Below are 27500 nucleotides of genomic sequence, written 5' to 3' on the forward strand. Positions count from 1 at the left end.
CTATGGGGGAGTGTGAAATGGCCTCGTGCTTTCGCAGAGTGAATTCTTTTAACTGTCTCTCTCTCTGTAGAGTATAAGTATAAGTATAAGTATATATACTCTTTTGATCCCGTGAGGGAAATTTGGTCTCTGCATTTATCCCAATCCGTGAATTAGTGAAACACACTCAGCACACAGTGAGGTGAAGCACACACTAACGGCTCGTGTCCATTATCGCGGCAAAGCCCACCGCGCCGCACATAGCCCATTGATTTCATATGGAGAGCAGCAAGGCGTGGTTTACGCTTCCGCAATGCACCTTGGGAAGGCGGCGCGGCCATTCGAACAGAGGCGGCGCGTCAAGAAGTTGGGCTCGGCTGAACTTTATGCAAATGAGAGCGGTTAACGCGAGGCGGTTAGCCAATGAAAGTACATCTTCGGTAAACAAGTTCTGTCCTTTGCTCTAGTCTTCCGGTCCGGAACAATAGCCTGCCAGAAAGATTTGTTCCGCCTGATAATCGTGTAGGTTTTATGAAAATATATTAAGCTATATAGTGGCGAAGAAGTTAAGTTTAGAAAAGTTCGCCACTGCACCCTATCAAAGAGACCTTGTTGGCGACTTGAACCAAGACAGAATGTGCTTTGGAGGAACATGTCAGTGATATTTGTGAGTGTTTCAATAAAATATGTTAACAGTAGTAGGCTACCTCCACTTTAGTAGCCTACGTTAGCTGGCATTGTGTAATTACAAAAAATAAACCATTACACCATACACTTTAGCCTATACACGCGGCGACGGGAGAGAGGGCTAGGCGTCTGCAAGCGTCTACGCGCCGCAATAATGGACACGAGCCGTAACCCCGGCGCAGTGAGCTGCCTGCAACAACAGCGGCGTTCGGGGTAAAGGGTTAGGTGCCTTGCTCAAGGGCACTTCAGCCGTGCCTACTGGTCGGGGTTCGAACCAGCAACCCTCCTGTTACAAGTCCGAAGCGCTAACCAGTAGGCCACAGCTGCCCACTAGAGAAGTAGGAGGAGTGAGATGTGATCCTTCAAACACATTTGGTGACTCACACATACAGGCTAGACGCTGAAGGACTGCCAAGTCTTTTGAAGCCACTTCAAAGATCATGACCACCACTCACCCACCCTGGTCTCTTCCCCATCCATGGCATAGTCATGAAGATTCTCTTCGTTGCTCATAGACTCTTTAACTTGGTTCTGCTTGTGCCAGGAATTCAAGCAACAGCCAACCAAGGGGGGGGGGGGTACATCACAGTGCAAGGGATGCAGAATACAGTGACAGCTCTTTACTACTATGTTTGGGTGCTGCAACTGAGTTTGCCTCGGGACCACAGTCACTCAGTGCTGAGTTATTGTGTAATCAGGCCGAAAGTGGAGCGAAGAGATTTGATTTGGATGAGTGTGCTGCTTTTTAGCTAGTCACAACCGTTTAGACTAATTTGGGCCAACGCTAACTTTACCATCGATGAAAATACGTAATCCTTAGCCGCTTTTCTCGCTCGGCACAAACCATGACAGAGCGCCTAGCGGACCCAGAGAGAGAAGGAGGGATGAATGGAAGAGAGAGAGATAGAGCGAGAGAGAGAGAGAGAGAGAGAGAGAGAGAGAGCAGAGGAAAAAGGAAAATAATGAGTTCTCCACAGCAGGCTGTCTGGATGTGGCTGAAATTATTGCCGTTGCATGGACGCGGAAATGCTGCATGGCTTTACAATGATCCCCTGGTGGTGCAAAATCCCCAGAAAAACAAAGTGGGAGGATGTTGTGTTTGATACCAGTGGATTGTGACTGAGAAATGCTCACTGAATGTGTTTTTGCAAAGGTGAGCTTTCATCACTGGGCTTTTTTAATCAAACCTACAAGCTCAGTAAGATTGATTCTATAAGAGGATGTCCTGGACTATGGTGGACTATGGTGGACTGTACATGACTATGGTGGAATGTATGTGTGTGTGTGTGGGGGGGTGCAACTGGTCGTAATAGTGTGTGCCTATATTTATGTATGTATGCACAGTGTGTGTGGGGGTGTGTGTGGGGGTGGGGGGGGCATGTTTGTTTGCGTGTGTACCCATATCCAAATGTGTTAACCTAGGAAACACAAATGATACAATGGAAACAATGGCCAGTTTTTCTACCTGAAGTAGAAGAAGTTTCTACTGTACCTGAAGCTTATATCAAGATCGCTGACCAGTGAAGAACCTTCCTGAAACTCTGAGCTAAAGGCTGTGCATTCAGGTTCATCACTTTCCTCGAAGAGCTTTGGGGCAAGAAAGGAGTTCAGTTCACCAGAGAGAGAGAGAGAGAGAGAGAGAGAGAGAGAGAGAGAGAGAGAGAGAGAGAGAGAGAGAGAGAGAGAGAGAGAGAGAAAGAAAGAGTATTTGTATCAGGGGTTGCTTTCGAGCCAGTAAACTTTCCCTCTGCTGTCGTGCTGCATTGCTGCTGCTCGGCTGTGCAGCCTCTCTCAACTGTGTAAGAACGGGTGGAAATTGTATATTATGTGTATGCATAATTGTATGGTAATAACTTATTAACCTCCAAGGTAAAGGCCGTCTTTTCATGAATGCCTCATTAGTTTGCTTCATTATAAAAGGCAGTTTTTAGAGGGGAGCCTTCTCAAGGCAGCGGAAGCATCAAGTACCGCTGTGAGAGGATTGTTACGTGCTATTGGTCCTCTTCCTGGGAAATGACTCTATTATTGTATGATAATGATGGCATTAGTATTACTGTCACAAATTTGGCTCAAAAACCAAAAGGAAATAAATTTAATAAAATAAGACTTGCCATGAATTGCTGTCTCATCATGGCGCCTTTCACCTAGAAGTGCACGTCATAATACACCGAGTAGGGAAAACTTTATGGAAGTTGTGTGGTCATTATAATTAAGAACTTTAACCTTTCAAAAGAGGTCTTTGTCTTAGGTCCTGTCCACACTAAGCCAGGGAAATATGAATACACAAAATTAATTCTCAGTTTAGTCCTTCCGTCAACAATAAAACGGTGTATTCTGACACCGAACATGATACTTTTGGAAACTCTCTGAGGTGCATAAAACTGAAAACGTTGGGTTTGTGTTATAGTGTGGACAGTGAAAACGCAGAGTTTCAGATACAATGATAGGCGCTTGCCATGCTACTGGTAAAGGTAAGTGTTCCAGACTCCACTAAGAACAAACACTTCTATGGCATTTTCATATTCTAGTGTGGATGCAAAACCTTTAAAAAACGATACAAAAATGATAATGTAGACGGAGATTGTTTTCACCTCAAATATGTGTATTTATATTTACCCAGCTTAATGTGAACAGGGCCATAAACCATAATTTTCTAAGTAAAACTGTCCCTACATCCTACGTTCTAGAGTTGTGGACATTGCAATTGGGTATTGACAATTCAATTATGTATTATGCCACACACAATGCATCCTTTCCTTTATTTTTCTCATTCATAAATACAAGCACTCAGAACTTAACTCTACAGTATTTTCCCTTTAAACAGCCTCCTATTTCCTATTGTCCAGCAGTAGGTCTAGCTAAAAACAAAATATGTTGGAGCCCTCTGCATTTTATAACAGAATATATTTTAAAAATAAAATAAAATAAATGCATTTTGTTTATTACTACATGACAATTATGTCCTATAAAACAAAAACAACAAAAAAATGTAACATAGAATCAACTAGCTCTTATAATATCAAAGATACATGCTACAAGGTAGGATACAGGATGTAGACCTATCTATGGTAAATACATATGAAATTGTGGTAAATAGGCTACTAGTATAAAGCTGAGTAGCAGAGCTATGTGGTTTTGAAGATGTAACTGTACCTGGCTGTCTCACAAGACCCAATGAATTATGTACAAGTAAAAGGCTGTTATAGTAGCAGTATCTGTAAGTTAACATTTCATTCACTGATCTATTGCTGTCACGGCGGAATGATTTGTTTACATTAAAAATGCCAGCCGTGAGAATAGAAAGTCCTTCACAGAAATGCAGAGGTTGAACCAATCTGCTAACATCATATTAGCTTAAATCTCAATAGAACCATCAGATAATAATGAGAAAGAAACTCCATCAACGATTGCATTAACTTTCATGTCTGCAAGTAGATTGCACTGTTGCAGTCAATCCCTCCAAGCAGACATGTACTGTATCAAGATGGCTAGAGCATCTCAGAGTTTCAATGTCCTTAACTGATAGGCTTTATTGGATTTGAATTTTGATATACAGATAGCATATGAGTAGGTAGCTGATGCCATACAGCCATAAGAGGCTGTTGGCTCTCCAGGTAGAGGATTGGGACTCTGTCTCGTCTTTCATCTCTTCAGTAGAGTAGATAACCCCCGCATCAGACCTGAACTGTCATTTAAGGGACCATAAGATGGTTGCATTATACGGGACAATGGCATCATCTGTCTCTTTCCAGCCAAACTCTATTACATTATTTAACCCTCCCCCCCCCCCCCCCCTCCTCTCCCATTGCATTCACATAGCTCTGAGCAGTGAAAATATATCTGTCATGCCTCATATCGTCACCTGGGCAATTACAGGCAGGCACAGTCAGGTCACTCCTGCTGACGGGTCTTCCCTGAGGGTGTATGGGAAATGGTGTTCTTTATATTTTTTCTTCCTCCACTGATGCCGCTGATGTTGCTGCTGGCAGCCAACCCGCCCCCCCACCCTCCCCGATGCGTGTTAACCTCCGGTAACTGATATTCCCCTTGCTCATTACTCAACTTGTCCCAGTGTAAAATACTGTGATGGCTATTGTTATATTGCATATAAAACTGGCGAACTATGGAAATAGCAGTGGTAATGCATTGTGTTAGCATTATCTAAATGTGCACCATAAATCCTGGGACCATTCAGGCCTCGTTGGAGCAGATTGTGGGGATATTGCCCCCCCGTTTGCCACCCCTTCTTTTTTTAACCCAGCGTCTTATGCGTACAAGGCACTTGCATGTGTTAACATATCGAATTTGGATTATGGTGTCGGCAACAATGGTGGAGACAAAGGAGGGGAGTTCTCATTCTGGAAACGAAGGGATTAGAATCTGAAGCTTTTGTACCGAATGAATCATTTCCCCCTTCTTCAGCTGCAGCACCAGCAGAATAACTTCTCTCTCTCTCTCTCTTTTTTCTGCTCCTTCTCTCCTTCTCTCATTCCTGCGTCTCGCAATCGCCTCATCTTTTTTCGCCAGCAATTTCTTCTTTTTTCGTGTGTTTTTCAGGCTGCTGGTTCTGCAGCTTGATCTGCGTTATTTTTGCATGGACTCTGTTGCGGCAGGCCTTTTAGCATGCATGGCTAAAGAAATTAATGTGTACCCTTATTCAAATGTGTGTGTCTGTGTGTATGTGTATGTGTGTGTGTGTGTGTGTGTGTGTGTGTGTGTGTGTGTGTGTGTGTGTGTGTGTGTGTGTGTGTGTGTGTGTGTGTGTGTGTGTGTTTTTCTGCATTTTTAAATACGAGGGATAAATCATTTAGACACACAGGGCTGTGGTCCAGGGGGAGTGCTCATCAACTGTTCTGTGCTTCTACAGTGGGTGACAGCTGCTCCTGTAGTCATGTGTAAACCATGCACCTAGAGCATCTCCCTCTCCCTCTCTCACACACACATACACATACACACAATGGACACACACCCTCCCTTCTCACAGAGTTCTCCATCTCTCTCCCTCTCCATCTTTGTGCCTCCCTTCTTCTCTCTCTCTCTCTCTCTTTCTGTCTCTCTCTCTCTCTCTCTACAGGTCAGTTTCAGTATCTCTGTATCTGTCTCTCTGTTGCTGCGTCTGTCACTCTAATACCTGTCCCATTTCCCTCCCTCGCTGTTCCCATCCCTCCCCTGTGTCTGATGCTCCTCTTCCTCCTCCTCCTCCTCTTCCTCCTCTTCCCCTGCGTGTAAGTCTTGGTGCTGTGCCATCAGCCCACTTCCAACCTCGAGCGAGTTGGGGGCCAGCTCTTGGCTGCGTTCTGTCTGCACGCACTCATGGAGGGAGGGAGGCACTGGGGATGGGGTGGGGTGGGGTGGGGTGGGGTGGGGGGGGTTAGTGGCTGGGCTGGGCTCTCTGTTCATGCCGTCTGCTCAGTCATGAGTTGTCACGGGTGACCAGAGTAAGCTCACAGAGACGCGGTCAGAGAAAGTAAATAAATAAATAAACAAAGTGAACAGAGCCTTCCCCCCCTGCCAGGGACCACGCCACTGAGAGTGACTTAATGTCCCTCCAATCCACGTGTAATATCAGCCCCCTAATCTGCTGTTAGGTGGGGGTTGGTTACGTGGGGTGTGTGTGTGTGTGGGGGGGGGGGGGGGTTAAAAAAAAAATACAACAGCCTATCAGAGAGCAATTGGCAGAGATGAGCAGCAGGCAGTGTCAAATTAAGGTCACTGCGCATCAGCGGTGAGCGGTCAGGCAGGCAGGCGGCCCGGCGTTCTCCCGCTACTCTCTCTCAGCTGCCCGCACCATCCATCTCGCTGGAGCTTTTAGGGAGATGACGGACGTCTGCTAGGTGAAGCGGAAGCCCTGCCAAGGCCCTGTCTGCTCTCCCTCTCCCCGTCTCTGTAGCTGCGTTCCCCTGCTGCGATGGCTGGGAGCTAGGTTGTGTGGAGGGAAACTGGGAGAAGAGGACAAAAGGGATTGGTGGGGTGTTGGTTGGTTGAAATTGTTGACAAGTGACATGACAGTAGGCAAACAGAAAGATCACTGATATCCTTGATCTGAGCTACTTTTTTTGTGCAATGTCTGTTTCTTAAATAAGTTGTTCTAATTGAATCCAAATCTAATTTTAAAAAGCCAAACAAATTCTATTTATTTTCATACACAGCTGACTATGGAGTTTGGATTGCCATCTTGTTTCCAGTACACAAGATTGCCATATTGTTTCTCATACACAAAATTTGTTTCGCTACCTCCTAGGCTTAAATATTTGCATAAACACAATTTGTTGGCTGGTTCTTGTGCCACCATCTGAAAAGTTAAACTTTTCTGAATTTTCTACTGCAATTAACACAACCAAGGCCAAGTGAATGAGAAGTGTTTTTATTGAAGCCTTCATTATATGTCAGGTGAGTCCGACATAAGTAGTCTTGAGTCCCATACCCTCCTATGGAGGAAGGGGGACATTGCTGTTATCGTCTCACCAGAATCGTACCCAAATCGTCAACAAAAGAAACACACATTAAGCTCAGGCTATCAATCTGTGCCATGGAGATGCCCCTTGACCCCTTATTTATTTATGGATGCTGGGCATGTGTGTCCATTCACATCAGATCACCTGCACGCATACGCACACACACAGAAACACCATAGACAGAGGGACACATACAAACACACACACACACACACACACACATACACACACACCCACCTGTATGAGAGAGAGGAGATACAGACCCCGGGAAACCTTCCACTTTTAGTATTCCGGGCCAGGATTCACTGACTATCCCTCACAGCGGTGACAGTGGAAATGGGCCTCCCAGAACCGTCCGTCATGCAGGCGGAATGGACACCCGAGACCGTCGATCCCCTCAGCTGTCGGCCCCGGTGACGGATCAGTGACTAAAGGGAGACGTTTACATGTATGATGTATGCGAGAGCACATTTATGGGGCGGCAGGTGCATAGCTAGCGTGTGGCGAGGTGAGGCACGGTCTCACGAGAAAGTGAGAGTGAGACGCACACTTGATTTGTTCAGATCGCCAAGAGAATATCACACACATTTCTAAAGGCAGTGGGGAAAGTGACACACACACACACACACACACACACACACAAACACACACGCGAGAGAGAGAGAGAGAGATAGAGACACACACACACACACACACACACACACACACACACACACACACACATGATAGAGAGAGAGAGACACACACACACACACACACACACACACACACACACACACACACGATAGAGAGATAGAGACACACACACACACACACACACACACACACACACGATAGAGAGAGAGAGACACACACACACGCGAGAGAGAGAGAGAGATAGAGATATTCACACGCACACACACACACACACCAAGAGATAGAGAGAAAAGGTGTGTTAGACCTACGTAGGTCAAAATGTTATTTGTAGCACATCATGTTGTTGACTCACCAGTACATGTAGTAACACAAGCCATTTATAGTGCATTTTGCTTACATCCCATGACTTAATGTTTGATTTTGCCAGCTGAAGTTTGAAGAAAAATATATTTCCACCAATGGAAGATTTTTTTTAAGGATATAAAAGCAAGCAAATTATACTTACCTTTCTCAAGGGTTTACAGTCTTGCTGGAGATTGGACCATTTTTCACATAGGAAAATATATAAATCAAAGGCCAAAGAATTTTGTTCACATTTCAGGAAATCAAAGTGGTCTACAATAAGGAAAGTACTTACAATACCATTTTTCATGCTCATACAGTACCTCGCCAGTTTTTGATACATTTCAGTCACCCGTTGTACCTTTAATGGTCGTTTGTTGTTAGTTATAGCTTATTTTGGAAGCATATTCATGGAGCTGAGACATTCTAATGAAGATGCCTTTGAAATGGTACAAAGCACAGCTGGCCTCTTTGGACTAAAATCAGTTAAGACTAAGCATCTGTGGAGATGACCGCTCTTTTCACAGTTGATTTATTTTAAAAGCATAAAGGATGGACAGTTATTTCATATTCCAGTCCATGAATAAACATCCATTATCTCTATGAAGTAAATAAGACTGCATAGGACTACAACAGATTAAAAGTATCTAACTTTTCTATTTCTATACCTTAAAATAAATTCAATCATTTATTATTGCTAATACATCTGGATTGACTGCATTAAATGGAGCAAATGACTCCTCACTATAACGGTAATTAACTGTACATTTAGATAATAAAACAACTTAGACAAGACAACAGGTTATAATTTTCTGTGCACTAGACTGATTTTGTCATGACGGGTCTCATATGTTTCATAACCAAGACTGCAAAAATTGTCATTTTGAGAACAGTGTGAACGATGGTAAGGAGTGGCACAATGCACAGTGGTTATTTGTGGCAGACATTCCCCCGCACTGGCGGAACCGGGGTAGACAAGGAGCTGCTGTTGGACATGATTGGAGCGAGATGGTGGGAATTAGGTTTGCCTGAATTATGGAGCCCCACCGCTACGTAAACTCATTAGGAAATGCTGCTTTGATAAATGCAGCATGATGAGAATGATAAGTGATGAGAGTAGCTCTGCACATTGTCAGGCAAACTGTCTGTAATCTCAGACGAGACCCACTCACCAAAACACACACACACACACACACGCACTCAAACACACTCACAGATACACACACACACACACACATGTGCTTAAGCCTATCCTTCACTCCAGACAGATTACAGCTCCGATTGAGATAGGGGAATACACAGCGGATATACAGTCAATATGATGATGTCTAGTCCCTAACACCCATGGAGCCAGCCCCCAAATAGGAGACATGGAGAGGGAGAGAGAGATCGCAAAAAATGGAATGTGGAGTACATGCGGCAACATTTAACCTTCAACATGGATTTCTCTCAAATTACATGTGAAACTCAATCTCTCAATCGTGAATTGCTATGCGGACATGTTAATCTCAGGGACCAGTTATCCCATTTGGCACACCTGTGGTTCACAGGAGCTATGCGTGCAGAGACCTTCTCAGCAGTGATTGGGGGGGAAAAAAACAATTTAATCTACTGCTTGCATGCATGCGTAAAGGTCTGCACCAATCTATTAGATATCCTTCATGCTTCTTCCACCGCCCCGCCCAACCCCACCCCAACCCACCCCACCGATTGGAGATTTATCCCACCCGTTCCCTTCACCTTGGTTCCATTCAATTAAGTGGAGCCTGAGCCGCAAAGGCTTCTGGGAAATCAGCGAGGGTGGGCATCCGTGGAGGTAGGTGGTGCTGGGAGTGTTGGTGGGGGTGGGCGCTGGTGCGGGGGCTTCCCTTATTTGCCACATCACTCGTTGCCGATGAGGCCCTTTTGCGGATGAGAGCTCCGCTGTGACTCCACTCCCGCCTAAAGGTCAGATTAGTCTAATTTAACAAATGGAGCTGTCTCGACATTAGTGGTTGGCCGTGATCACACATGCGTGTTGGGGAGCTCCCCGTGAAATGTCAATTTATTTCAAATACACCATATATCCATATTGATACAAATGCCCACAGTGGCAGGGGCTTTAGACTCGGTGGAAAAGAAAATAACCCGTCTGAGTGTATGGGGGAGAAATTGGATTTTTAAATCCTGGAGGGCAGTTCTTCATCATTACGAATAGAGGTGAGCTTAACACAGCTCAGCTTGTAAAGTGTTAAGCCAGTTGGACCGGCACAAAGAAACGCTCAGGATGCAGTCTGTGATTTAATCGACGGGAATTCTCAGACTGTCTTTATTCTCCCCTTTTCTTTCCTCTCTTATTTTCTGGTCCCGGACATCCTCCTTGAACTGTGCTTCCCATTGTAGGGGCCCTGCTCTGAGAGTGTCAGTTTCGGCTGTGTGATATGATGCCTTTGCTTTGCCTGAAAGAAGGCAGTCAGGCAGGTTTTTCTAACTGGGCGCCCTCACAAGCGGTCTCCAGACAAGGCGGGCCGCATCAGATAGCCAGGACGCTGACCTTCTCCGCTTATATCTGATGTGGGGTTTTATCTGCCAGACAAAATGTCAGAAAGCAGTTCTTCAGCTAAATCAAATTGCCTTTGCCGGTTTGCGGTTGCAGCAGCCTCCACCACCACCCACCCACCCTCCACCTTTCCCTTTGCATCCCTCACCGCTTGCCCTGGCACTGATGCCCCGAGAGGACCTGGCCCCAGAGCCTGATCTGGCCCCGATCTGGCCTGAGTCCGGGCAGCTCACGCTTGGATTTGTACCACTGTCAGTCAAGATACAAGAGACGTCAGATTCAAACCGCAGTGTTGCTCCTGTCAGTCAGGGGGATAAGAAGATCTATATGAAAAGAGAGCCAGTCTTCGGGGGGAGGGGGGAAGGAAGATGAAAAGGAAATAAAAAAAATATATATTTTCCAGTAAAAACTGATAACGACACAGAAATAATAATAAAATAAAAAAATATAAAAAAGAGAGACGGACGCTGCAGCCAGCCAACACAGCACAGCCACGTCTGGATAGCATCAGAGGCTCAGCGCTGTCTGTGAAAGTCTATTACCAGGTCACTGCTCATTACTTAGCGTCCAGCACACACCCAATGTGGAAGCAGGAGGCGTCCATATTTTCGAGAGCAGACTGCAAGTGAATATGGCCCCCTCAGGGTCAGTCTGTGTTTGGACATCGCACACTCAGGAAGAAGAATAGACTGTGCGACACTGCCGGGGAGAGACAGAGATATGGCAGGAATTTGTTTAGACGTCGTAAAGATGGCCAATCTCTTGGTGCATTAAGAAAAAAAGACGGCGGCGGCACGATTACGGTCTTTAGCTGGAATGACCCAGACTGCAAAAAAGAAAAAGCTATAGCTGAGGGCATGCCGAAGCTTTCAATTACGAGGACAAATGGCTCCTTTGACCCAGTAAACAACTTGAAACAGGGAGCAATGTGACTGTATTTCTCTCCATTCATGTCATGATAAAACGTGTAGGAATCTCCTTTCTAATGTCTTAATGATTTAATATACTGTGTTGGGCAACTGCATCACAGTGTCCCTGTACAAAACTGAGCATGCATCCATGTCTGTGTGTGTGTGTGTGTAAAGATGATGTGTGTGTAAAAAAGAATGATTATGGCAAAGAGGGATGACTATGAAGGGAAGTTTGGGTATGGGAGGAGAGGACAGACTTCACTAAATGTATGGAATAAGGTGTATGTGAGTAAGTTGTATTAATAAGAGGGTGTGTGAGAGATGCAGTGAGAGACAGTAAAGAAGTACAGTAAGCTCTTCCACCTGTGCAGGTAAAAGAGGAATACGTGAGGAGGTAAAACAGCGTGGGATGACAGACAGACACACATACAGAGAAGGTGGGCAAAGAGAGTCAAGTAGTGGCGGCAGGAAGTTGGCCTGGAGGGGGTACGAGACACAATGCCAACCGGACCAGCTTTTAGCGGAGGCTAAGTGGGGGGCTGTTTGGCCAGCGGTCAGGGGAGGGAGCCGGCCGTTAATCAGCTGGCCTCGCCCGGTCCGACAGATGAGTTATGAGCCGAGGCCCAGGTAGGGCCGCAGCCCTCCCGCCGCGCGCCTTGACCTTCGCCTGGGTCATAAATACTGCCCCAGGCCATAAAGGACTGATTTAGGGTAATACGCCACTCCCTCACCAGGAGCGATGGTGGCTGCAGATAGAGGTTGAGGTAGATCTTTAAAATCAACTCCCTCACAAACAGAGACACACACACACACACACACACACACACACACACACACACTCACACACACGCACATACACACATGTTCCTTCCCCCTGGGACCTTTTCAGCTGATTTGGCATCTGCTACTAAGACAGCGCTGGACGCTGAGTCATGCTCAGGAATGCTGGAGAGATGGAGAGTGGAAAAAGATCCATCTATCTATCTATCTATCTATCTATCTATCTATCTATCTATCTATCTATCTATGTATTTTATCTATCTATCAAAATTGTATCCATCTATATACTTTATATATATATATATATATATATATATATATATATATATACAGTGGTGGAACAAGTCAGAGCCGGGCCGGGGGCGGGGCACATGACCGGGCCCTTTATTAAACTTATCATAACATCATTTTACAACATACACATGCCCGCAACAGCAGGTCTAGCGTCAGCGCCACGGAGAGCAACTATGTCATTTTGAAGTCATCGAACGTACATGAAGTGTAACCAAGAGAACAACAACAAAAACATTAGGCTACATGACCCCTAATAATAAAACAACAATAATACGCAGCACTATTTGAAGGGCATACGACGAGCCTTGCGCTCCACGAACCCGTCCACGATGCTCTGTGTATGTCCATTTTCTTTGCTTTCTCATTCTCTATGGACAACACTCAGTCTCTCCTGTCCCACTGTGCTCCTCAAGTGGTTTTTAATTATCTTTAACTTGGAGAATGAGCGCTCAGAGGTTGCAACGGTGACGGGAAGAGTCAAAAAATAAAATTAGGGCGGTGCAAATCTCACTGAATGCAGAAGTTACTGCATTGGCGGAGCGAGGGGGTGGCTTCGGGGGCTCAAGCCCCGAATCTCTTTTCAAAAGCCCCGAATCTTTTTTTGTATGTGTTTTCAATTTCCAACGATTCTAATTTCTAATTTAACTTCCGCTCGGTTTCTCTATAAATGCTACAAAATGTAGCCTACTATTACTGAGCAAATAGCCTATCCCTTACTTTCAAAGCCCAATATTGACAGATAATCAAATTTCCAACACGATGAGTTTAGGTAATGCCAGAGCCGAGATGTAGCGGTTTACATCATAAACCTGGCAGGCAGGACGAAAGTTCAGAGCGGCGCAGTCAGTTTAAACAGCAAGCCGGTAAGAAAAACTATTGTCAAGACATTAGGCAATTAGGCTACTGTACCCCGGAATACAAAAATAAACTTCAGAAAGACAGAAAGTTTGTTGTACTATATTCTGTATTTTGTAGTCTCAATGACCGAATCAGTTGAGTTCGTTCAATTCATTTATTGTAGGCTAGTAGCCTAGACAAATATGAAACGGAGATGTAACGTGGCTACCGGCGGGATTTTTAACTTGCATGTTTCATGCATTTTAGGGCAAAAAATACCATGGGATTGATGTGTTCCCCATTTGAGGAACGTAATCAATTGCGGATGTGCACAGACAGCTCAGACACAGAGCGCATAGGCCTAGGTTAGGCTACTTTCACTTTCTAGAGCGCATTCATTAGGCTACGTAAAAGATGCTTCATACCAAAACAACGATCAAAGATTATGAAATGTATCATGACGTGTTGTCACAAAGACTTACTCCAATTAGAAAATCGAAACCAAAATCATGTAAGTGTAAGTGTTCTCTCATTGACGCCTGTGGGAGACAATATCGTTGATCCAATTTTGTAAATTTGCACGTCGTAAAGTTCAATATGAGAGTTAAAATAAAGCCAGTCATACAGCAGAACATTTCATTCAATATTTTACACCTACTAAATCATCAAAGTAAGTTTCAAAACTTTTCAGCAACAGTGAGTCATAACTCGTCCTGACTGGGGCAACCTATAAGCCTAATACGTCCCACTCTGATGAAAATGATTGAAAAGAAACCGTTTGCATGATCTTAGCTCCTCCGGCCTTGTGCCGTGGGAGAGGCCCGTCCCACCTTACCCGGAGGTGGGGAAGGGGCGCCCTCGCACCGGGCCCCTGCGGGTCCCGGGCCGGGGGCGTGCCGCACCCCCTCAAGCTCCGCCCCTGTATATATATATATATATATATATATATATATATATATATATATATATATATATATATGTGTGTGTGTATATATATATATATGTATTATTGTTATTATACTATTGATTGAATTATTATAGTCTGACCAACATCTTAATGTGTTCCCTGTTAAATTTAAGTATTATATTGTTTTGTATTTGTATGTCGCTTTAGACAAAGGCGTAACCGTAACCATAACCATAAACATATATATGTATATTTGTTCGTTCATTCATTCATTCATTCATTATTTACGTAAATCACAATCTGTGTATCATGTAACTACTGAGTCCAGGCTAACCTTTAAACTAGTCAGACATGGATAGTTTCTTCTATTCCTCTGTTTAAAGTGCAAATGCTGTGGGCTGATAGGCCTGTGGTTTGTAGTGAGGGATCATGAAGTGAGTCTAAGTGTTGTTTTTTTCCTTCTTTCTCCTTCATCCTCTCTTCTGTGTTGCCTTTGTGCTCGCTCACTGCGGATCTTTTTAATTAAGAGAAGAGAGAAATCCGTCAACAGGGGCTCCCCAGAGGTGCGGGATAATCTGGAGAGCAATTCTCCGCCATTCCAGGCCCTTGTTGTTCAATTTCAGAGCCAGTAGGTGGTGGGGTTGAAAGGATCGACTCCCTTCATCTCTCTCTTTCTTTCTCTCTCTCTTTCTCTCCCTCTCTCTCTCTCTCTCTCTCTCTCGTTTGCCTGTGGTCTCCAACCAAGCCACATTGCCAGCCAGAAAAGGAGGGAATTAATGACTGAGCCTAATGATTCAACCAACCAGGGGTCTTGGTCCACAAGTTACCTAATTCGCATAGAACAGCTGGGGCGATCTCATGAACAATCCCTCTGTATGATGAATTCAATATTGGGTCCCCTACTCAAACAATGTATAAATCACATACACTTGCACACTCACTCACTCACTCACACACACACACACACACACACAATTAAAATGTCGGTTTTGTGATAGGCTAGTGGATCTATTTCTGTGCATAGCAGTTTGGCTTGGCACTGTGATCTGATATCTATTTTAATATAATAAAATCTGACTTCTGAATCTTTAATAATTTAACTTCCCTGACCCACGCTGAAAATTAATAATGGCGATGTGATCGAGTATAACTTATTGTCTATAGCTCCGCTGAAGCCTGTGCTTTGAAATGTAGATGTGCGTGTTGCAACAGTCCAAATGAACCTGTAAGTAGAACTACAGAAAATACTAAGCAATCTTTCTGCTTTATAATTCATTCTGTATAATTTCAACAGGATAATTCATACATAAAATTATCCATCATGAGAGAAATGGTAAAACGTGAACCATATGTCTCCCTTGGAAAGCATGGGGAACATAATGAGGTTACCATTTTAGGAGCTGCAGCAAGGTAGCCAGCATCCAGTCCCACTTACCTTTACCTGCTCATGAGTATGGATCTCTCTCCTTCATTTAACATTGCATTCCATGTTTCATGTTTCCAAGGCCGACACCAGGGTCATCTCCACTGTAAGAGCGTCTGGGAGGGAGAAAAATAAATATATGCATCACAAATCCAAACAGAGCCGAGTTTGACATTCTAAGCACCAGCTTCTTGGTTTGGCTCGTCAGGAAGGTAGACAGTGTTCAGGGAAAGTGTCTCGTACTTAAACATTCCATTACAAAGGGATTTGGCAAGAGTTTTCAAATTACCGGATGAGTCTGCTTCTCTTCCTCTCTTCCCCCTCTCCTCCTCACTGCCACCCACTCCCTCCCTCCGCCGACGTATGCTGTGCTCACTACGCTCGTGGCAGCCATTTTCCCCCCCGGCGAGGATGGGAGTCAGGAGACGGCCCTCGCAGCAGTGTTTGCAAAGTGTCAGGGCTGCCTTCTCACTCGGGTTGCACGATATGGAGGCTGTCAGTGGTGTCGACATCCTTTTGCAAGAGCAGCAACAATGGTCATTGCTTGTGTGTGTGTGTGTGTGTCTGTGTGTGTGTATGTTGTGATGACAGACAGGATATTCGCTTGAGAAGGTTATTAATGCTGTGGCATTATATCACAATTACCCATGCCCCCCCCCCCCCCCCCCCTCTTCCCCCCCCCAAACGTGTCAGATGTGTGCAGTTTTCCATCCGTCGTCTCGACTTGACACCGTTAACGCGCGCACAGGCACTCGGACAAGGAGGGGGGCGAGGGAAAGAAAAGCAGCAAAAAAGGGAGGGGGAAGAAACAAGAAGACAAGGCCTGGCCTCTCTGAGACGGCAAGCTCGAGGAGAAAAACAGCCAGTGAAGGATGAGGTTGTTCCGCTGGACGGGCGGTGCAGGACGCGAGGCTTGGCCTCGTCCATCGATCACTCATGCGTGCCTGACAGAACTGCTGCTCCCCCACCAGGGGTGCGTTTTTTTTTTCTTTTTTTTTTGTTATCTGCATCGGCCAGAATATTTAACGACAACGAGGGACCCCAGGGGATCTCATTTGCACAGGTGTCCATCTGGTGTAAATTGTCTTTGATAATCTCCACATCATGTCGCATTTGCATCCGCGGGCTTTATAAAAACGTCTGGGCCCTTAATCTGACAGCACGCTTCAGCCTCGGCTGGCTGCAAGTGTTTGGCTAGCCGAGGCGCCAGGGAGCTAATCGGGTGGGGGGGTGGGGGGGGGGGGGGGGCATGAGCACTGCAGAAATGGACCAGAATATGTGTGTGTGTGTGTTTGTTTGTTTGTTGTGTGTCTCTGTGTGTTTGCTGTGTGTATGTTTGTGTGTATGTTTGTATGTGTGTGTGTGTGTGTGTGTGTGTGTGTGTGTGTGTGTGTGTGTGTGTGTGTGTGTGTGTGTTTGTGTGTGTGTGTGTGTGTGTGTGTGTGCGTTGAAGTGTGCATGGTTTCTCCTGGCTTTGTTGATTTGTTTCGTTAGCGTCATCATAATCTCTCCCCTCAACTCCATTATCCACAATAAGAAAAGGGTCTTTGGGTCTGATTGGTTATGTGCACTGGTTATGGACCACTGGTGTTTCCTAGATATGGTCGTCCTCCCCCAGACTGTCCGCAACTGCAGTACTCCCAATCCCAACAGCACAGAACAATTGACCGCAGTCCACTTCCATCCAGCAACAGCCATGTTGAAGACATCTGCATATTGTGTCGTAATCAGATACAATCAACCATTCCCTTCAGATTCAGGTTTCCCCCCAGCTTGCAGCTAACTGAGAATCTTGGTCAATACCTCCTGTGTTTACTGATGTCAATGACCCATAGATTCCTGCCTCAAGGTTGCTCAAGCAAAGCCTGCTGGGAAAAAAGAGAAAAAGCCTCTCACCTGGTTACTACTCGCTCATAAGCTGGTGAGGTGAGATGGGTGTTAGTGCACGAGTACTGATTGAATTTTTTCGCCGGTGCTCAGTGGTTTGAGACATATTTGCTGCTCAAGTTCTCCGAGGCTTTGACTCGTAGCTTATGACAGACTGCACAGAGTTATTGACCGGTCTCACGAGGAGGTTGGGGGCGCGTTAATAAGAGGCGACACCCGGCGAAATTGCAGTTACAGCCTATTGATATGTGTAAAGGGGAAAGGAGGGAGGGTGGAGTGGGGTGGGTGGGTGATAGGTGGCGAGTTCCTCTTTCTAGAGCATCCTCCTCAGGTTCGATAACAGCCATTGAGTGTCTGTTAAGATCTCCCTTATACCTCCCCAATTTGTTGTCGTTGTTGTTATTGCGGTTGGGTTTCGGCTTTACCGTGACTGATATGACTGCTAGCGGCGCATCAATTCTGGCAGAGAATTTTTTGCAGGCTTCCACTGTATCAGCATAACATGTGACCAAACAAAAAAGGGCCAATCAATCTTCAGCGCGCTTGAGTGTCTCGCCGCTGCCATCCAGTATTAGGTGTTGCCGCCACTCCATCCCTCCGTCTTGTTCCGTCTTGTTTTTCTTTCTCTCTTCTTCCCTGGTCTCTCGCTTCTCAGTTGCCACAGATAATCTGGGCTGGCCAGAGTGATATTCTCTGCTTCATTCTTATTCATACAGGAACGGATGAGGAAACACAGTGAAACTCATCATACGTTCCTAATGGTTCAGACAACATGCAATGAAGGGGAACAAGACTGTTTTTACAATATTTATTTATTTATTTATCAATTTATTGCCATAATGGTGCTGGGAGATTGTCAGTCCTCATCTGTGAGATGTCTAAACAAAGAGACTAACTTAATTCAAAGTGAAATATGTCACACATCATCTCATCAGCTCTCATTTAACAGTATGCGAGACAAAGTGTCCATTTGAAACAACAAAGATCGTCTTTGCCCCTAAATACCGGAATCAGTACTGAACCAACTTGACAGTTGTTATGATGTCTGATCATTATAACCTGTATATCGTCAGTATTGGTATGTCTACCTGTGTGTACAGAGTAGCAGAACACTCTTAACTGTATGCTGCTTGAGCCTACTCCAAGAAAAAGCTATCAAGTGGAAACTCATATTACAGCCACAGATTTTCGTAGACGATTTTGGCGCATTAATGCGTCAGCAGTTGTTTGCAATTTTCACTTACTAGACTAGGCCTTCATTTGGCCCTGTGCAACATTGTTTTTTCTAACTCACATTTGTGTTCGGGGAGTTGTTTTCCAATAAATCCAATCGTGGCAGAAATGCTGCATTGTAAACCACCTCTGGAAGCAGTGCTAAAAACAAACTTGAATAATGGGTCTCATGCCTCCATTTTATTTAATATTCATGGTTATTTGAATTGTGCTATTCTGAGGCAAAGCAGCCAAACATCATTCTGAAAATAAAGCAGGCTTAATAACTAGACCTGTGGAAGCTTATGTAACTCCCCCAGTAGGGAGAAGTCAGTAGCCAGGTTTGTGCACACTGTTAGGAAAGGCTACAGTCATGGCTCTGTTTCCATGGTGAGACTGACCTTATGAAGGATTGGACTGCCTGTATTACAATGGGGTTTGTGTACAATGTGACACGAAACGATGACCAAGCAGAGGTAGAACATGACCTTTGGCCTCAAGATGTCAAAGATATTTTGAAAATAAATCACTTGATCACTTGAAAATAAAATGTTTAATTCCTCATTCAGATCTCCCTTTCCTCTTTTTTTGGGTGTTCCTTCTTTTCCAGAAATTCAACATATTGTATGAAAGTCTCCATGGAACTATCCGTGGCTGAGAATGACACAGATGCCTGTTACAACTCCAAGATGAGGTACTTCGAGAAGGCAGAATTAAGTAAAAGCAAAGACATCATCTGCCCTGATATTGAGGACTATGTTCAGCCTGGGAAGGACCCAGACCTAGTCTGGTACAAGGTGAGATCGCTCAATCCATTTCAAGATGGAATTTTCTTTCTCATTTAAACTTCTTTTCAACAACCTTCAATATTAATGTGTTTATGTCAGTGTTATGATGAATTGGAATTCGAATGACAACAGAAAATGTATGAAACATTTACCTTTTTAAATATATAATGCTTTAGCACCAAATGCTATGCCGGCCAGAATCTAAATCTCACAGAAATTGGTGTTGAATCAAACTGGTATTAAAGTTTGTGTCCATCAGAAGTAGTGTGGGGAAATGTTATGATACTATTCAATACAATGCCTAAAGGCTAAGAAATCCACAAACTATTTGTGTGCATATATATGGGCTTAGGTTTTGCACACAGATGCTTTCAGACAATCTTTTCTATTTCATTTATACATTTTTTTTGTGAACAAATTTAGATCTGCTTCATGTGTATTCAAAACTCAATGAGCTCCTGCTGCCTGAGCAGCTCATTGGTATGCACATATTAGTAAATACTACCCACAGCGCAGCAATAATATCAGTCCCGTGGTAAGAACCGGGTTTTGAAAGCTATTTATGTCATTGTTTCCAGGTTTTGCCGCAATGCTTGAACTTTTCTTGTTGTTATTACATTGCCACCCTATGTTATGCATCAAGCAGGAAGCTACTGCAGTCTGTCTCAGTCTTATACTATGATGCACAGTATATTATTTAACTGGTGTTTGCACCAAAATTAGTCGATAAATGTAATTAAAACCTTTGCATGTTATGTTGTTTTTTTAAACTAGTCTTCAACCTGACTTCTGAGCCCCTATACAATAAACTCACAATTATGTGAGACTCAAGTTCAAAAGTGCTTTACTGTCATGGCAAACAGGCACGTGTATCGCCAAAGCAAAGAAACCAGAACACAAATGCTCTGCACCAAATGTATCAACAGATACTGTACATATCAGCAGATACTGTACACGTACAGAATCAGAACTTGTAAATGTGGAGTGCATGCCTTTCTCTCTTTACTGTTTATTCTCACTTAATGGGGGGGGGGGCACTCTCTCTTCTTGGCAGCCTCATTGTTTCTTGCATTTAACCAAGAAGAATCAGTTGAACCGAAGAAGCTGTGTGTGTGTGTGTGTGTGTGTGTGTGTGTGTGTGTGTGTGTGTGTGTGTTAGTGTATTAGTGTATTAGGTTTATTTTGTCTGCATATCCTATAGCTGTGCTTGACATTTTTCTAAAAAAAAAAAACAATTCTGAAAATTAACACATCAGTAAACACGATATCATGTTTTACCAATGCAGTAATTCAAACTAAGTTGTTTTCGCCATCTGCTGCAGTATGCAGTTGAGCATAGAGTAATATGGCCATGAGATATATATATATTTTTTTTTTAAAGAATAGAGTCAAGAGTGCACGGGTAAATTCACTGCTGAATTCACAGTAGAGAAGCTCTGATTATATTCCCGTCCTTAGTCAGCAGACCAGAAAGGGATGCAGAGGAACTTAGGGATTTGTGCCCCTTTGGTTCTCATAAATAAATGCTCACCTGTTTTGAGCCGTGGTCTAAACTGTTCATTTTTAAAATGCCTGCGCTCCACAAAACCCCCCCTAGGCTAGGTCCACTCAGAGACACTGAGAGAGAATTACGCTGTATTTAGATGTGTTGTTCAGATTCCATCGAAGAAAGAGAGAGACAGACAAAAATTAGGTAGGGGGTTAGAGACCTCGGCGCATGATATTCCTTTATTTAGCTCAAGATAAAGAAAGGATAAAGAAACCCCCAGGAAGAGAGGAAGGAAAAAATACAAATAAACAAATAAAAAGAGAAACCTCTGCCCACCTCCAACCAACATCACCAGTTCCACCGCTGCTGTGTCTGCTTTCCCGGGAGCATCCTTAGGCAAGGAGTGTCCTCCACGCCAAGTTATTTGAGTTCATTGCACGCCCGCTCCTAGCCGCCCACCCACGTGTAACAGCAGACAGACAGAGGTAGGCGAGGGGGAGCCCAGGCCAATTCATCAAAAGTAGATGAGTGTCGGATTAGATGGGCGCAGTGCTTCTTCAGTTTCTCGGCGAATCGAATTAAAAAGATGGGTAATGACTTGGGCTCAGGCACCTGCAGTTATTTGCGCGGCCCTGGAGCGGGGCTGATTGAATTCGGCCCGTCGCGAGGGCCGGGTCGAAAGCAGAACCCTGAAGCCATCTTCCTCCTCTGCAGCTTGCCGGAGGCTGAGTTGTTGGCGGAGGAGGAGGAGGAGGGGAGGGTGGGCGTTCAAAGCACCCTTGGCCCCCTTCAGGGTTCCTCCTACATAGGTTGGTCTGGGGTGATTACAAACTCATCTGAGATGGAACGCTCCATCGGGAAGCCAACACTAATAATAGAAACCGATGAGGCTCCCCAAGACCTACACCTGATTGCTCCAATAAAGCTTGTCACAGATAACGACAGATTCTGGGACAGGTCTGTCTTGTTAAGTTCAGCACCGACATCAGTGCCACACCTGTTTTAGAATCAACTCACATTTTGGATGCATTGTTGTCGGTACTCGCACTGGTTGTTAGCTGACATTGTTCACATGTTAAACATGAGATGCACTGACCGCATTTTATTAGAAATCAATACCCTCATTATGTCTGAGATGAACACTGCGATGCAAGTATGTGTCTTATTGAACTTATTTTCCAATTTTCTCTGAAGGAGTGCAAGCCTAAACAATGGAGACAGAGCATCGTGAGAAGAAAAGACACCCTCTCGATACGTGAGGTCGGAGAAGATGACATTGGAAATTACACGTGCGAAATACAATTCGGGAGCTTTGTGGTGCGGAGAACAACAGAGTTATCAGTCACAGGTGAGAAGCTTTTCCAGTCTTTTCTCTGTTACAGATTTTTTGGGGTTGGTATGTCCTAGCAAGTCCCATACGGTTGCCTACTTTCCTGACAAGCTGTCATAACTCTCTTATCCCTTGTGATGTTTTCAATTTGGTACTGCTGCACCCCAAAAGTGATCCTTATCGAGCCTAGTTTAGATGGAGTTTGGAGCTGACAAAAGTGAAACTCCGCAGTGGGAGATAAGCCACTGTGCTGTTCACATTACAAATGCTGTGATAGTTCTCTTGCTGGCACTAAAAACCTCATAGTAAGCAGCTAGTCAGAAATATTATGTTAGCTTGCAGGCACAGCCCATTTCCCTCGAATGGCTCTTGCCTCTACAATTGCCTCAGCTGTTAGGTCTTGTCATTCATTACGGGGAACAGGTTATCAGTTGCCGGGAATGTGAACTATTGCAGGACAAGGGAAACTCAAAAACAAATAGCAGTACTTAAACTCAAGGGGACACGGTAATGGCTGCCCATAAAAAATATGTCACATAGTCCTGAAAATGGTTTGTGTTGTTGTTGTTGGTTTTTTTGTCTTTTCCAAAGGTGGTAATGGGAGAGAAAACCTTGACTTGACACCCTGATGCATAAGCTTTGTTTTAAGCTGATTGAGCCTGTTGTTGCCAAGATGTCATGGTCAATAGCTCTTTGCAGTAGTCGCTCCTGGCTTTCTTAATTGCTTTACTGCAGATTTCACTTCGAAAGCCACTTCAGCACTTCTTAGCAAAAACTGTTGAAATATTTAAGGTTGAACTTTAAAACCGTTGATGTCAGAAAGCCAGGTGACAAGGAAACCAAGCAGGGCCTTCCTGAAAGCAGTGATGCATCAGAGTGTTTAGAACCAGCCCCCAGAGCCTTCCGCATTCAGCTGTCTTTTCTGTAGCTGTTATAGGTACAACTAATCAATAGCAAGCCATCTCCTCGTAACTGACAAGTGAAACTAAAGCTTTGGCTTCCTGCCTTTGTACTCTTTACTCTTTGTAATTTAGCTATTTTTCAGGGCTACACACTCAAAACACCAGGGGCATCCAACGCTGTCTAGAAAGACCAGAGGATGGAGCGAACAGTTACAGTAAATTAGAGCCATTAGAGCTCCTTTTCACTGCTGGGTGGGTGCAGGGCACGAGTCAAAAGGTGGGATTGATTGCGAAAAGACCAGCTCGTTGTCTGGCGTCTCGGCTGGCCTGATCCAGGTGAACCCGGTTCTGCGTCGGGTGGTGTTGCACGGGGCAACCAGCGACCCCGGGACAACCAGCCGGGGATTTTCCTAATGGGGACCTTTGCTCCTCTTGGCCAACCCTTTATCCACCTCGCACCTCGCAGCTCTGCGCTCGGAAAAAGAAGCACAGCCATTAGGCTCGGAAGTTTCCTTTTTTCCCCCTTATTTCTCTTTTCTTTCCGAGCGCGTTGCCTGGCTCATCAGCCTCCTCTCCTTTGTTCTCATGCATTATTAGTGAGGATGAATTTAGGCACATAGTCATCCGGAGCCTGTAATTGTAATTGTTAGCACAGATCTCAGGACTGCCCTTGTTTCTATTCCTGGAGTAAGGAAGGAAGAAGAAGGTTTTCTTTTTTTTTTTTTCCCACAGCGTTAGGGACGATTACTCCCCGTTTGGAAGAGGTTGTTGCATGGACATCGAAGGGGTACATATCAGAGAATATTATTATCTCCGATGAAGAGGAAGCTGATTTATTTATTTATTTGCTTATTTATTCTCCAATCATAAACACAGTGACCGCAACCGCTGATGCAGGTTAGGGGTGAGACAAACTATTAGCCGTGTGTTTCCATCTGATTACTGCCTGTAACACTCGTACAGAGACAGGGACCGATTTGGTTGGTGGCCAACTTCAGCAATCATCCTTTATCACTAGATCAGGGCCGCTGTTCTATCCCTGGCATTCCCTTAGCTGTGTGAAAATGTCTCTCTCTCTCTCTCTCTCTCTCTCTCTCTCTCTCTGCAGTGCTAGAGGACAAGCAATTACAGTGAGATGATTATTCTGAGCGGTAAACATTCATATTTGTTCATATTCTTTTTTTCTATCGCTTTTGAAAATCAAAGAGGGAATTGGAGGCTTTTCTTCTTGATGTATTCTTAAACGAACCTGCCAATTACCAGTGCAGGACCTGATTGCAGATAGATTATTCAGACAGAGCCAGAACGACGTGAGACAAAAAAGCCACCGCTGACAGGCACAGCAGGCGACCATATCTTCTGAAGACAGGAAAACAGGGCTCTCCTGTTGGATTTAATGGTTATAGCAGAGACGGTTGATGTAGGGAAACGGATATGGAATATAGGAATAGCCTCAGTTTACTTTTAAAAATAACCAACTAACTTGTATTGGCATTAATGGATGCCAAAATGAAATAGTTATGTTGTCTATAATAACATACTGTTTTTTCTTCTTCTTTTTTGCCAATTCCTGCTCTCCCTCCAATATGTTAAACTTATTCATTACAACTTATTCAAACCATACTGTTTTGTGTTATTTTATTTAAATGTTTCATCTGAACAGACCCTGATGAGTGCAGAGGGCCCAGACATCATCAGCGGTCTCAGATTATGTGAGCTTTATCCCTCCACCGATGTTTTCAAAACAAGTAGATTAGTCCCATTAATATGCAGTCCTAATGAAAGCACACTGTGCCACCATCTCTCTCTCAGCTGTCTGGATGTTTTAATGGAGCCAGGGTCATGACAATCCAAAAGGGGCTTGTAGATCAGCTCAGTCCCCATTCACCCACTATGCTTGCTGTTTGAAGGTAAAGTGACAAGAAAAAATGGCACATTTTCACTCGGTGATGCTTGCGTGGTTGCTATATGGAGCATATAACTTTTCATTAGCCAGCAGCGGGGGTTGGATTTGTCCCTGGTGACCATTTTGCGTCCGGCATTCTTCCCCATATTAGAGAACGAGGATGATGCATTAGTTCTGGAAATGCTGATGTGGAGATCCTCCATAGTGATACTTCCTCGGCGAGGGAATCTCCCAGATGAGAAGCGTAGCGTTTCGCTCATTTTTTCGTTCGCTCACTCGTTTCCATTCATCTTAGGGGAGTGCTTCGTTTATTTGTCTTTAGATGAGTACCCACTCTTTATTTCTCTCTCTCTCTTTCTCTCTCTCTCTCTCTCTCTCTCTTCCTCTGTGTGCATACTTATTCACATAGTTAATCTCTATTACCTCTCCTTGATACCTAACATTCCCTCATCTCTGTAGTCGTTGTCGTCATCACTGCGGAGAGGAAAGGGGTGGGGAGGTCAGTTTCAATTTGGTTGTCTTTAAGACCTCTTAAACTTAATGAGCTCTTCCTCTATTGTGGTCTATTAAAAACATACATTATCCCCTAAATGAATTTTGGGACTTTATGACTGTTTTACAGAGCATGCCTTTTGATTTCCTGGATTAAAACCCATACGATAAAACTTCGATAATTAAACGCCCACCCGACAGGAATAGCGTATTAGCCCCAGGGCTGAAACAGTGACCTCCGGTCTTGCTTATTACTTGGGCCTGGCGACGGTTAACCTGTTTATATCCATGTACCGTAAAGTATGTGAAAATGAATAAGCAAAATGGCTCCCTTAGTGTGACAGGTTTTACGGTAAGCTATTTCAATGTGTCCCCCCCCTGATCAGTGGGTAATATGAAGAAGGTCCAGATGAGTGTTACAACTGTGATGGCCCAAAGGTGATCATTAATTCTAATGAAAATCAATTGATAGCCTACAGGGTGGTTTGTGATCCTGTTCATTGAGCATTAACAGTAAATCTTTGAATGTCTCCTTACACGACACCTAGTAGCACAGGACAGGAGAGGAATTAGTTCAGCTGTATTAGTTGGGCTTGTGAAAGCCATTAAAGAAGCTATACCAAAATTCCAGTGGCCTTAAGTCACTTAAGGACCGTGTTCTGCTAAACCAAAGGACACCATTCCCTGCATAAAGTGGGGAGAGCTTTATTTATTCATTCTCTGGGACACATCATGAAATATTTCTCTCCAGTGTGCTTGGTTAAAGGTCACCTGTCCTCAAACAGCCCATACTTACAAGGTTGAATCTCGTCCCTCTTCTAATGGAAAGGCTTATTAGTTTTTGGAGTATTTTTGCTCTGTTCACATTTTATGTGTTGTCTCTCATTACTGTAATCAAGTAGGTGTCCTTGACACACACTCTGTGTTCAACACACCTCTCACACACACTGTGTTTCAACCAAACAGTGCAGCAGAGGCATACTTTTTCTGTACTGCATGTAGCATGGTTAGTGGCATATTAGCACAGGGTTTTCATCTGTACTGCATGTAGCATGGTTAGTGGCATATTAGCACAGGGTTGGTTAGGGAGATATGTACAGCATCAACATGCTTTTCTTCAGCAGTTAAACCCCACCCCATTCTTCTTTTCTTTAATTCTCTCTCTCTCTCTCTCTCTCTCTCTCTCTCTCTCTCTCTCTCTCTCTGTAAGCACACTGGCATTGAGGGAGTCCTTTCCATTGCTAGGCTGATGCTGAGCCTCTTTGCTTCTTTTTTTACACGCTCTCCTCCATCGCCTTAAGCGCCGAGCTTCACATACCAGCGCTCACCGTGCTGCTCGGTCCTGCTGCTGCTGCTGCTGCTGCGACTAGCCCGATATCTCCTGCCATTACTGAGGTCATACCTTGCCCCCAATCCTGAGTTCGCCTCATTACCATATGAAGGATGGGAAGGCGTAATTGCTCTTTTAATTGATGGAGTGTAATTAGGCTTGAGCAGGGCCCAGTGGCCGACGTCGAGCCTGGAGAATTTCCCCCCTGTAGGTGACCACGTCCTTTCACGTATGTGGGGGACTTTATTCTTCTCCCTCCCCCATTATAAGACAGTGAGATAAGGATAAAGCATATAGAATACAGCCTTATGCGTGTGTGTGTGTGTGTGTGCGTCTGTGCTTGTGTTTGTGCGTCTATGTGTGTGTTTGTGTGT

At 44.4% G+C, this 27500-nt stretch overlaps 1 protein-coding gene across 2 annotated transcripts in view; it reads left to right on the forward strand.

Annotated features, from left to right (window-relative positions):
* Nucleotides 1-27500, forward strand: part of il1rapl1b (interleukin 1 receptor accessory protein-like 1b) — a 285665-nt gene that overhangs the window by 103432 nt on the left and 154733 nt on the right. For both annotated transcript variants that reach the window (XM_076303234.1, XM_076303235.1), the window contains exons 3-4: nucleotides 19500-19686; nucleotides 22361-22514. In XM_076303234.1, coding sequence (XP_076159349.1) covers nucleotides 19500-19686; nucleotides 22361-22514 — 341 coding nt within the window. The remainder of the gene's footprint in view (nucleotides 1-19499; nucleotides 19687-22360; nucleotides 22515-27500) is intronic.

This window comes from Alosa pseudoharengus, unplaced genomic scaffold (genome assembly GCF_046254945.1).
Source record: "Alosa pseudoharengus isolate Yale_2024_CS ecotype anadromous, Long Island Sound unplaced genomic scaffold, YU_APseudo_1.1 YU_APseudo_1.1_scf_24, whole genome shotgun sequence".
Classification (NCBI taxonomy): domain Eukaryota; kingdom Metazoa; phylum Chordata; class Actinopteri; order Clupeiformes; family Clupeidae; genus Alosa; species Alosa pseudoharengus.